This window comes from Onychostruthus taczanowskii, unplaced genomic scaffold, assembly GCF_017590055.1.
Source record: "Onychostruthus taczanowskii isolate IOZ18803 unplaced genomic scaffold, ASM1759005v1 scaffold18, whole genome shotgun sequence".
In the NCBI taxonomy this organism is placed as follows: Eukaryota; Metazoa; Chordata; class Aves; order Passeriformes; family Passeridae; genus Onychostruthus; species Onychostruthus taczanowskii.
Window position 1 is genome coordinate 3346297 of NW_024499017.1, and position 12518 is coordinate 3358814.

Sequence of the window (12518 nt, forward strand, 5' to 3'; positions counted from 1 at the left end):
CTGTTATGTTACTTCTAAATATATAGACAGATCAAAATAATTTTCAACACTTTGTTTCCCAAACAGCCTCCCACATCTGGAGAGGTATTGTTTTCTTTGTTTATTATCAGGTTAAAAAAAAATTGCTCAATTTCTTGGTGACACAGATTTCTAAGAGAGTGTTTATCGTCAGGCGCTGAGTGGATTGAATTTGGGAACTCTTAAGGCTAATAAATATAAATTAGTGGGATTCTTAGGATGATGAGACAGAGAATTCTAATGCTGATTTCAGTAAGCATGATAAATGAAGCGACGAATGTAGCTTTAGGCTGGAAAAGATGACAACTCTTACATTTTTGAAAGCTGTGTAATTTGTAGCAGAGATTGATTTTTCTTTCATAAATGTGGCAGGTTTTCTTTTGTGTGGATTATTTGGCTTTTATTTGTACTTGAGTTTTTTGTTCCCTTGATATCTTGCTATGAAGGCAAGCATTTTAATTTATATCTCCTGAAATTGTTCCTATCTTTTACAAACTGCCTGCTCAGGAGTTAACCCATATTTGAAAATAATTTCAATGTCAGCAGCATATCATGTATGTGTACATAATGCTGTTGAGCAGCATACTGAATTGCAAACCAGAATTAATTTCATAGATTAATATCAGAATTAGTTTAATAGATTATCTTTTAAGAGATACTCATGACCTCACAACTTAGTTTTAGTTGGTATCTTGGAAAGAAAAGACAAGTTAGCCTTAGCATTAAAGAAACCATTGCCAATATTGCGGTTCTGAGATTTCTGTGTATTTTCTTAGAGTTTGAAACACTGTTTCAAAACAATAGCCCTACTGATAGGTTTTTTAAATAATCTTAAAAGGAATTGTTTCACTGTGCCTTACTTTTTTAATGAGCACCACAATACAGAGATTTCTTTAATAGTATTTTAAGCAAACTCACAAGAAGAGCATAGCTCTTGTGCTTTTTGAGACTTGCAACATGCTATGGCTTCCAGTACCTGTTTGTATTCCTCAGAAGGATAAGAGATGCAGTACACGTGCATTGGTTTTTATCTTTAGGTCATCGCAGCAGTTGTCCATGAGGCCTAGGCATGGCCCAGCCTGATGTGTAAACTTTGTTGTAGCAGGAACTTTGGTCCTTGAAACTCTTAAAAGCAGAAACCAGCTGGTAGAGAACCCAAGCCATCACAGGGAAGGCAGGTAAATTATTTAAGGAACATCTGAGTGACAAAACCAGACGTGTCTTACTGTCTTTGAGTTCAGTAAGAACAATTTTTGAAATAGATTAGGCAAATTTATTTTGATGTGTCTCTGTTGTAGCTCCTATTTATATCATCCTTTGGAGGATTCTTTGACGTGCAGTCACGTAGTGTTTGAAATCTGATCAACTCCAAACACCACACAAGAGATGTGTTTTCTGGTGCCAGCCCAGTGTGCTTTCTTACTTAATGTGGTTTAATTGCAAATGCGTTCAGGCTTTGAGTGATTTTAGATTTCAGAAATGGTGACCCAGCCTTGCTCGTTGGGGACAAAGGGACAGAGGGGCTCCTTCTCCTGTCGGTGCTTGGGGATGCCCCTGGCAGCACACTGGTCTCTAATCAGGCTGTCATTGCTCTGTGTTGGTGACAGTTTCTGCTGACTTCAACTCTGTTGAAGATAAGAATTTCTCTTTTCTTGGCCTTTACAGTGGGTCTAGTCCTGCCACTTTTGCTAGTAGCCAGACTTAGTTGAGGTTAGAAACATAACCATAGCAGTAATTTTTCAAAACCTGTCTTGCAACTTTTTTTTTTTTTTTCACAATTTTTTCTGTTTGATCCTTACCAGAAGTTATTTTATGGTTATTATGGTGAAGTTCTTGGATGCTGTTCTTTCTCTAGAAATCTTACAGAAATTTATTCTGGGGAGAAAATAGTTTGGTCTGTTTGCTTTTTGGGTTTCATTTGCCCGAAATCAAACTTTGTTCTCCAGTAGTATCCTCTGACTTGAGACTTTTTATTTTTGAACCATCACCCTTTTTGATAAGTTCCTTTTTTTAGGCATCTTGTTTTACTCCTTAACTAGGGGGAAGGATTTTGTTCATGAATATTTAATTGAGAAAACTAGATTCAAGGAAAGTAGTTTCATTAGGTTAGCATATATGCTAAAGGACTCTTTTGAACTGAAGATTCTGGCATAAAAAGCTGCTAAAGTAGTTCATTGAAGCTGAAACAAAAAATATGTAAGTTGTTTTGAATTGAAGTGGAAGAACTATGCCCCCTCTTTGATTTAAATGGAAATATGCTGTGCAGTCAGTACTGATACTAGTGACTCCCCAGCTGTTGATGTTAAAAATAATTTTCCCAATTTCTGTCATATATGTTTAGTGTTAAGTGCTGGGTTTAACGTTAAGTGCTGGGTTATTTTAATCTCACTGAAATTATGAATGCTGAAAACATTTTGGATATTCTGTAAGGTACTGAGTAATACTACCAAAAAAAAAAGCCACGTTCAAAGATTAGGTAAACTTTTAAACTTAACTGCTTCTAGGGAATAAAATTATTGTACAGAGAGATGTTACATGCTAGCCTTTGTAAATATGCAATCTGTTTTGATTTCTTTCATGATTGGTATTTCACTCTTAATCAAATGAAACCTATTTTTCACATCTGTCATCTTGTCAACAATACTTCACTGTTCTCCTACAAACAAGCACTTAAAATGCATATTTTAAAAACAGGAAAAAGTTAAAAACAAGGCTGCCAATATTATCATAGGATCGTTTCCTGGGGACTGACCAAGACAGTGATCATTGCATCATGTTTTTCCAGTAGCCTTTATACTTTGAATAAGCTGGTTCACTTACCTTCCAATTGAATTGGTTTTTACCATTGCACTCCATGTATTATAAAATGTGAGCGGAATTTGGTAACTGGGCTATTGAAGCATGCTGTGGAAGAAAAGCTACCTCTGTGTTTTGTCCAATGTGTGGTTGTTTCTCTGACCTAGCCTGACTTCCCTTTCTGTAGGTATTTGCAGAAGTGAGGCACTGAGACAAAAGGTGGGCAGCTTCCTGCTGGTTCTGGAGAGTTCTTGCCCACTTGCCCTTCCTTTCATCCCTTCAGCAGGTTCAGTGACTCCTCCAAGCTGCAGGAGAGTACCAAGAATAGGCCATTGAGGGTTGTGCAGTTTGCAACCCTTCACACTTGGAATGTCTTCCCAGTCTGGGCTGATAATAACTGAGAGAGAGTGGAAGAACTGGGGGATAGTGGAAAGAAATACTGACAGCAGTAAACTGCCTAAGGATAAAAGTGGGTTTTGTTTCAATCATAAAAATGTGTTATTACAAGGCCATTTCCATGAGACATGTAGAGGGAACACTGTAACTGAAATTTTACAAGAACCAATGACCATTAAGGTCCTGTTGCTTTTTCTTGCTCAGAGATGGGTGCTGTGCTGGTTTTTAGTGTGACTGGGGCATGCATGCTGAAGCTATCTTGGATGTTGGGACTAAGGGGAAAGAAAGCTCTTCATGTGATGTTCTTTTTGAAGGTAGTTTGGGTGGGTTTTTGTGTTCTTGTCTTCTTCTCTGTTTGGTAAGAAAAAACCCATGAGAAAGTAACTTCCTCAGTGGCACACTAAAGTGGTGGTCATATAGAACTTGAGTGGATAAGTGGCAACTTTTAAAAATTCAGTTTAATTTTGAGTTTGTTGCAATTTTGTTTTCTGCTCTGAAGACTTCTGTAGTCAATTCTTCATTATTTTACCTTTAAATCATCATTTAAAAGGATTGTGTCACCTTAAATTAGAGCAGTTTCAGCTAATGTTATGTTTTTCAGGAGTTTAAAATGCCATTTAAAAAAAAAAAAAAGCTGGGGATAGAAGCTATCTGGCTTTTTATGTGTTAAATAAACTTTTCCAATTGTAAAATCAGGCATGTGTATTTACATATGTCCCAGAAGAAGCAAATTCTTATATGTATTGTCCAAGAAAGTGTTGGATGATACTAGATTTCAGTGGATCAGTATATTTTAGAGTTTTACCTAAGGATTTTGAATCCTAATGGCTACTTTTTTTTTTTGAACAGAAGTATCTGTTTGATTTTTCTTGTCTGTAACTATTTGTTGAAGTATTTTACAGATTTATTTCCATTACCCACATAAGACTTGTTTCAAACAGTGAACTGAAACCTGAATTACCTTTTTATAGAGTAGAGAGTTTAGTCATCCTTGTTGTTTAAGGAGTCAAGTGATTACAAAATTTGTAAGGTTAAGATTAGGCAAGAATGCGAGAAATAAACAGAAGATTTTTGCTGGACCATTTTGGCCCTTAGTTTAAAGAAGAAAATCTTAAAGTAGATGTAGAGATATGGCATGACTGTGAATTTGATCTAAGTTTAGTAACTCAGTGGTGGTGCATCCACTGGGTGCCTTGGGTATGCTAATAACATTTCTTTCCTAGACAGGAGCCCATGGTTTTCTCATGGTAAGTGCAGTGGTACTGCCATAGTGCACCACAAGGCGTGCCCTTAGGCATCACGCTTACATGCAGGCCTGTTCTGGCTCTGCATGTGAAAGAGAACACTGAGAAGTTTTGCTGAGGCAGTGGCTTGTGTTGGCATTGTCTGCCATTTTCCAAATAGCTCTTACATTACAGACTGGAACCCAAGAGAAGTGGGTACATGATGGGCACAGAACACCAAGCCACTGAAAACTGAAACACATTAAATGCAGCAGCTTGGCAGAGCAAGCAGGATGAAGTTCTCAATTTCTTTCATTTCCTGGCAATTTAGCATGCTCCCTTACATAAAGCCTCCTTCAAGAGTTCCCGTGCAAATTACACACAGTTTTCATACCACTACTAAATATTCAGAAAAAGATTCTAACTATAGTTGGCACTGAGCCCCAAAATACTTTCTTCAAACCATCTCTTCCAAATGGAAGCAAAATGTGTGCTGCACTCATCCTGTAACTTCCGATGCTGCCTCTGCAGCACACCCAGCTTAGCAGCTGCTTACAGGGACATGGCTTGATCTTCCCCCCATGAATGATAAGGCAGGACACTGGTTAAGAAGCTGCTGCTAATGATAACTGTGGTATCTTCACTATATTGGTGGCAAAACATGATTAGTGATACTATTACTGGGTTCTGTAGCACTGAGATGTGAAACAACACATTATGTTGAGAGAGTGTGACTTGCCAACAGGTGCATGTTTCATCTTAGAAACATGACTAGTTTAAGGTTGCTGACCCTTCCATTAGTGTTTTCATTTCCACAGAAATTTAAAATTTGGTTATAAGCATGATGCTAAGTGCCTTGTGAGGCATAAACCACATTCACATCCCAAATCACAGATGTGTGTTCTGAAGTGACTGTTACACAAATAAAAACTGTTGTCTAGCCACAGTGCTGTAATTGTTAGCCATTCATTTACCAACATTGTAGATAACAAGTATGGAAGATGAAAAAGACAGACTCTCACCTGGTTATCTTTTGGGTTTGTTTTTTTTTAAAATTTATCTGTACACGTCTATTTTAATTTGGGTTAGGTTTTGTAAATGTGTGTCGTGAAATTCTATACCATTAAACACTGAGACATTCATTAGCAGTTATAATAAGCTAGAAAAAGAAGGAAGTATATTATTAGCATATTGAAAGAACCACAATTTGGAATACTTCATTGGCTCTCTTAATAGTTCCATATATGCACCAAAGAGAATGGAAAAATGATAGAACCCCACAGATTGTCATTTGCCAGTGCTCTTGGCTTTGGGAAGCAATCCCAGCAGACGGTGTGGGGCAACTGTTGAACAAGAAAATAAAAAGCAGTTCAGAAGGAACTCTGAAGGGAGTTGTCTCTGGAGAAAAGAAACCCTATTGCATATTTAGGTGGTCTTCCCATTTGTTGTGCAGAAGTAGCTCTGAAAATCTCATTTTAGTTTATTGTCTAAAGAAAATTACGTCTTTTGCTGGGATTGCCATGCAGCAAAGGCGATGTCTTTCTGCACTCATGTGGGGTGACACACATGGATATTGTAGGTAATCTTCTTCAGATGGACTCTGTCAAGGCTGTGAGTTTCTGGGTTTTTTTTTAACAGATAACCTTTTTAATTATAAATTCACCATTGAAAGTCACTAGAGGACTTATTTCTGCAGACTATTCTAGAGTAAAGAAGTTCAGAGTGCTAGAATGGAATTCAGAAGTCACTGAGTTGAGTTTATGCTTTGAGGGTTTTTTAAAGTTGCATTCCTAAATACAATTTTATAATTCAAATGATGAATGGATATACCTTTAAAATTTTTCACTGCAATGAGTTAAAAGCAACTGCAGTTTTCATGTGATTATAATGTGAAAAATGAGAAGCTAATTTGGACAAAGTCCCCAAAATACTGATTATTGCAAGTCATGCAATTTATTTATCTGTACTATGGTTCTGATATTCATGCTGTTTAGGTGACTTGTCATGCACAAAGAGATGCCTTGTTTAGTAATAAACATGAACAAAGGTAATGTAGTAATGCATGGAGATCAAGTTTCCAGGTGGCTAATTTTAGCTGCTTTTAGTGCAGTTGATGTCAAGGTCATCTTGATTTTCTGAGGACCTGATAGACTGTCAAGAACTAGTTAGGCTTTCAGGGCAGACAGTACCTGGTGTGAGCATCGTCCTGCAGGTGTGTACTGCTATCAGCAGGAGTGAAACAGTCACTCAAGTCATGTAAACTTTAGCTTTCTGTTGTTAGACTCCTTAGGGTCATAATTTAGCTTTTAGTGCTCTTAGCTCGTAATTCAGCTCTTAGGTAGCTAATCTAAGTGGTCGGTAGATCCACAAGTGAAAAACATTATTTCAATAAAGTGCCTTGTATAATTCAATCAAATGTGTGACCTGTTAAAATTTCAGAGAAAAGCATTGTCAGTTTCTAGAATATATCGAGAATGGGTGCGACTTCAGGGAGATACTTAGTCTGAAAGGTTTTGTGCACACACAGAATTGAAAGTAATGCTACTCTACTGTGAATGGCCATACCTACTGTAGGAAAGGCATTCTTACAATGGAAGCCATGTTTTACTATTTGAACAGATAAGGCAGGATTTGGGAGGGTCTTCTAGGAGGTAGAAGTAGTTTCAGTGTTAAACTCACCTTCTCCTTGGGGCTTCCTCTGTAGTAATGTGCAGAGGATGTGAAGGAAGGACTTGTGCAACAAATGAAAATGGGTTTAGGCTTTAGAGAAAAACCTGATGTAAGTGTTGAGGATGGTGGTTTGTCCTTGCTGGGGGAAGGACTGTTATGCCAGTGAATGTCTTCAAATGCATGTCCTAAGCAACCACAACAAAGTGTTGGAGGAAATGCCTTTCCTTGAAAAGCCTACTCAGCAGAGTACTGTTGGCTATTGGAAAGATGCTGTCACGATTCTGCTTCTTGATACTGCCTGTAACTTGACTGCTTTTACATTGTTTAACTAAGAAATCATTCAGATATGTGAGGGTACCTTCTACTCCTGTGAGACAGCATGTCAAATTCCCTTGAATAGTGCCAAAAAGATGCTCCCCTGGCTAGGGATCAGGGCATGTGTGGGGAATTCTACAGCTGTCGTCTGATCTGTTCCCTGAGTATTTTTCGGGGCCAACTCTGCGATGTGAGCACCACCAGGGCCCATACCTGCTGCTGTTGCTAATGGCTTTTGGAGGCAGCAGCAGTGGTGTGAATTTGAGGTGATTCCTGCCAATTTCCCTGCTGCCCAGAGGATTGTGTGGAGCAGCAGGGAACTGACAGGAGGCTTGTTTCCTGCACTCGGCTGCTGCTTGGCAAAGCCATTAGCAGCAGCAGCAGATACCCTGGAGCTCCCTCTGTGCAGACTCAAAAGACAACATTGCATTGCTTTGCATTTGCTCATATTTGGATGGTTATCTTAGCAATCATCAAAGTACAAACCTATTTTTCTGAATAAAATCTTCAGGTTTTAAATATGTGGTGGCCTCAGGGTTTTCCTTTCCACCTTCACCTATATGTTTGTCAATTTAAAAATTCTCTTATTCTAGATGGAATAGGTTTGTAAGCCATTGGTAAGAGGATATATTCCTTCAGGATGTTTTATCTGCGTTCTGTCTCACTGAGGGGGAGGGGTATTTTCAGCTTGCAAAAGGTTTTGCCCTTTTTTTGGCAGATGCTTGAGAACCTTTGAAATGGTTTTCATTGTGCATGATGATTTACAACTGTTCAATCATTTTATAGCTGTGCATGTTTTCAAATCATGAAATTATTAGCAGAATAAAAGAGGTGCTAGATTAAATGGCTTTTTGTTGCTAAGTACATACAGATCCTGTCCTCTGTAGTACAAACATGTTTCATGTTCTAATCTCAAAACACTTGTGTGCTTTCCAGTTTTGGTTTTTGTGACAATGGTGACTTTGAAGGTTTCATTACAGATTTATTTGGCTTAGAATGGCTGGCTGGAGCCTTCCTGCATCTTCATAAATGTAATTTTCATATGGTTAGAAATGTCATAGCAAAATTTTAAAAACCCCATGATCCGGGATTTCTAACAAATAGCTTAATGTTTGTGCAGTGCAGGAGACAGAACTCGGAAGGGATAGTACAGAGCAAGACGCAGAGGAATTATAACATAGAGGAGCCTCGTCCAGCATACTCACAACTCTACAGTAAGAGTGTAGTAAATTTTGTTGAGGAATAAATTGGGAAGCAGCTTTGAGCTCTGAGAAAATGCAGCAAAGAAACTTTGTTTTGAAAGAATAAAATATCTAGAAAGAGACTGTAAAAGGATTCATGAAAAAGCCACCATTTCTGGATTACCTACTTAATTATTAAGCTTTTTTTGTTTGTTTGTTTTTGGCCCAGGAATGTTCAAGAACTGACCAATGTAACCCTACTGGCTTTAGTAGCATTTGGCTTTTAGAGCTAAAATTATACCCAGGTTAGGTTAGCAATATATTTTTTTTGTTCAGCTGATCTCAAAATGTAAAATAGTTTATTAGTTACCATTTTTACTAAGATATTAAGTAATCACCCCAAACGATAAATCCCTGTCATTTACTGTAAGCATAATGTAGAAACATCTTGGCTAGAGTTCTCAAAAGTAAAATCAAAATGTGGTAATTTTCCTTGTAATGCTGCTGCATATTTACAGAAATATCCTTGAATTTAAGCGTTATTGTTAAGAAAATAATAAATTTCAAGTACTGGTGCCACTAGTGTTTCTACCGGACAAGGAACTTTATTTTGAAATTAATCTTAAATAGAAGTGAAATTACCTTTTAGAGTAATGACTAATCTTAGCAATATCAAAATCTTTGCCATATTTTAAATTTTCTATAGAAAAACATATATCTTGCAAAATGAAGGTATATGTATATATTGAGAAAAACAGAAATCAGGTCCTGATCTTTCTTCATTCTTCTTGAGTGGGCTTTTGAGATTCAAGGGTATTGCTAGGATGGAGCTATGCTGTCAAAAGCTTCTTGGTTTTGTTTTTTTTTTTTTTTTTATAACCTTGCAAAAACCCCAATCTTCTTTTTGGTTTTATTTGACATGTTCACAATACGTATTTTAAAACTTGTCTGATTTTTTTAAAATAGCACTTTAACCCAACCTGGGAATGAAGAGGCGCTTACCAGAGAGCCGTGTCCCGAGGAGGTCTCCACCGCAGGGTCCCGCAGGTCTGGGCAGAGGCAGAGGGATAAAACCGAGCAGTTCTTCCATTTTCTGTAGGAAGCAGGGAAGCCTGTCAGCAAAGGATTTACAGTCACTGTTACCACCGTATAGTAATAAAGTAAACGCAAGAAAAATAATTTTTAAAAAATCAAAAAGTGTATTGGAGAGCAAAATCTGTTTGTTAAGGCCACAGGCTGGGATTCGGCCGCTGTCCCCCCGTGCCCTCCCCCGGGGCTGGAGCCGCAGGGTTGCGGTGCAGCGCGGTCCAGCGCAGCACAGCGCCCGGTTCCCACGGTTTTCCAGGGAGCGAGCAGCCGCTGTGGGCGGCGCTGCGGGCGGGGAGCGCGAAGGGTTAAAGCCGGTCCCCGCGGGGGTTAAACGTGGAGCCTAATGGAATAATGACGGGTAGCACCATCTGCTGGCCTAGTTCCGCGGGGAGCGGGTCTAACCAGCGCTAATATTGGCGCTGATGCCTTTTGATGCTTTGTGCGTTTCTTTCCGCGCTTTGTTGGGATCCGGCGGTCCGCGCACGGCGGGGCCGGGCCGGGCCGGGGGCGGCGGGTGCGCGCCGGGCAGGGCGCGGGGATGCTGCTGAAGCGAACGAGCGCTCGGCGAGGGCTGTGCGCGGCCCGGCTGCCGCTCGCTAAATAGGCCATTTAGCAATCTTCTCCCCATGCTTTTCTCCTGAGCACTGCCGGGGGTGCTGGAAAAGCGGAGGGCAAGTCTTTGTCTGACGCCAAAAATGTCTTCAGTGAAGAGGCCAAGAGGAAGGGTAAGTGAGAGCCTGAATGAGTGGGAGGAGGAGGGGTTCTTTGGGCTAAAAGGCTAATGGGATTGAATAACCTTCCTTATTACTGGCTGCTGCTGCGGGAGCCGCATCGCCATCTTGAGCTGTTCCCGAGCTGGGTCCGGCTGTTTGTTCCAGCCCCGGGGCTTTAAGGTGGCATCGGGAGCGGCCCCGTCCCTGCCTCCCGCCCCCGCCGCCCATGAGGCACCTATAGAACATGTATCCCGGGAAGTGCACGGGGTTTGGCCAGAAAATGTGTTTGGAAATTCCTGGTGGCTTTTCTTCCTGCTCTAGGCAGAGGCGCATTTACGGGTGAGAACGTAACATAACTGTTATCTGCTGGGGTTTTGTGTTTGAATAGGAAATTCTTTCCATTCCTCAAAGGGGGAGGGGAGGAAAGCAAAAACATGTCTTCTGGCTGGCTGCAGGAGAAGCTCATCAGCCCCGTAAACAATTCCGCGTCCATGAAACGGGCATTAAAATCCCGAAGATAAAAACAAGTTACGTCTTTTATCCGAGGCATGTTGATCTAAATAAAAGAAACGCTGCTTTCTGATCCGTTTATGGATATAGAGCTGTGTAATTTTAGTTTTGGTTTTATCTTTTGTCTGTTTTTTAATCTTGGTGTTGTTCGAGCATCTGTTGTGTTCATCACCGAGTTAGTCCTGTAGATCATTCATCGGCTTTAAGGGAACTGTGGTCCTGGTATCCTTCCAAAGGCAAAACACTGATGCTGTTACCTTCGGGAGCTCTTTGCTTTTTCATATTTTACTGAACGCGTTGGATGTGTGTGTCAAATGTATGGGAATGCTGCAAAGGTTAAGGATTGGTTTCTTTAATTACAGAGGTGGAGAGACGGCTGAGAGAATTTCAGAAGGATAATTTTTACTGACTTTGAGTACTTGGATTGGTTGTTTAAAACCAACAGTTGATGTAGTTATTTTGAAACCCACACCATTCTGTGGTATAAATGGAATTCCTCATTTTTTGTGTCCATACAAGTCCCTGGCAGTTACATTTTTTAAAAATGCATATCCCTGTCAAAAATGTTTGCACTTTTTCTTTCTAGTTTTAAAATAAGGGGATTAATTTACTTCTTGTTTCTTGCTACAGCCTCCTTCCAAGAAGACTGATGGTTCAGGATCCTATACTAAGTTGCAGAATACCCAGGTGAGGGCAATGTCTGAAAAGAAGCAGAAGAAAAAAACAGACTCGGAAAGTAAACAAGAGAAGGCGAATCGCATAATATCTGAAGCAATTGCAAAGGCAAAAGAGAGAGGAGAGAGAAACATTCCACGAGTAATGAGCCCTGAAAACTTCCCCAGTGTTTCAGCTGAAGGAAAAGAGGAAAAGAAGGGTAGAAAAGTTAAATCCAAACCAAAGGATAAGGAGACTAAAAAGCCGAAAACTGGTTCCTCGTCCAAAATTAAAGAGAAAACAAAAATTGGGTAAGTAGATTAAAATATTGTCTTTTCTTTAGACTGTAAATCCTTGATTAAAATGGAAACTGCTTGCTGATAATAAAATGTTCTCCTCTGCTGCCTACACAAAATTCTTCCTGATTAAGTCCATGTGTGGACTCTCTCATTCAGGAACAAGAATGCTCTGTTTTCTCTTTAGATAAAATCACTGTAGGAGTGTCCTTTTGAAAGGAATTATTTTCAATACAGATTCTAAAATATTCTGTACTCACTTTGAAGCTTAGACTGAAATATCTTCTATCTAGTTTTGTAATCCATTCTGACTCCACACTGAGTTTTTCTGGGTTATAAATGCTGTCTTTATCAATTTTGGCATGTAGCTTCAATACAGTGTGCTTGATAAACTACACAGGGAGAAATTAGAAGTTTAATGAACTTTTAGGAAAGGGAATATTCTTACAGATACCACATGTATTAAAAGTAAAGCACATACTGAAAAGATTAAATTTTAAGAACTTTGTAGTCTTCACTCATATCAGTTTAATCTGCCCTCTTAAATATTTTGCAGACTCAGCTGGGTCAAGCTGGGTGGATACCTTGGTGTGAGGAGCTTTTGGAGTGCTCATGGGGTTTCAGGAACTGGCTTATCTTGGGACTCCAGAGTTAACC

General features: G+C 39.5%; 1 protein-coding gene across 11 annotated transcripts in view; it reads left to right on the forward strand.

Annotated features, from left to right (window-relative positions):
• The window catches only part of CHD9 (chromodomain helicase DNA binding protein 9), an 87660-nt gene that overhangs the window by 23933 nt on the left and 51209 nt on the right, over window positions 1-12518 (forward strand). For 9 of the 11 annotated variants that reach the window (XM_041400402.1, XM_041400396.1, XM_041400393.1 and 6 more), the window contains one exon: window positions 11542-11876. In XM_041400402.1, the coding sequence (XP_041256336.1) occupies window positions 11542-11876 (335 nt within the window). Of the gene's footprint in view, window positions 1-10025; window positions 10414-10592; window positions 10741-11541; window positions 11877-12518 lie in introns of those variants that run through there. The other 2 variants (XM_041400403.1, XM_041400404.1) reach the window with 2 other exon arrangements.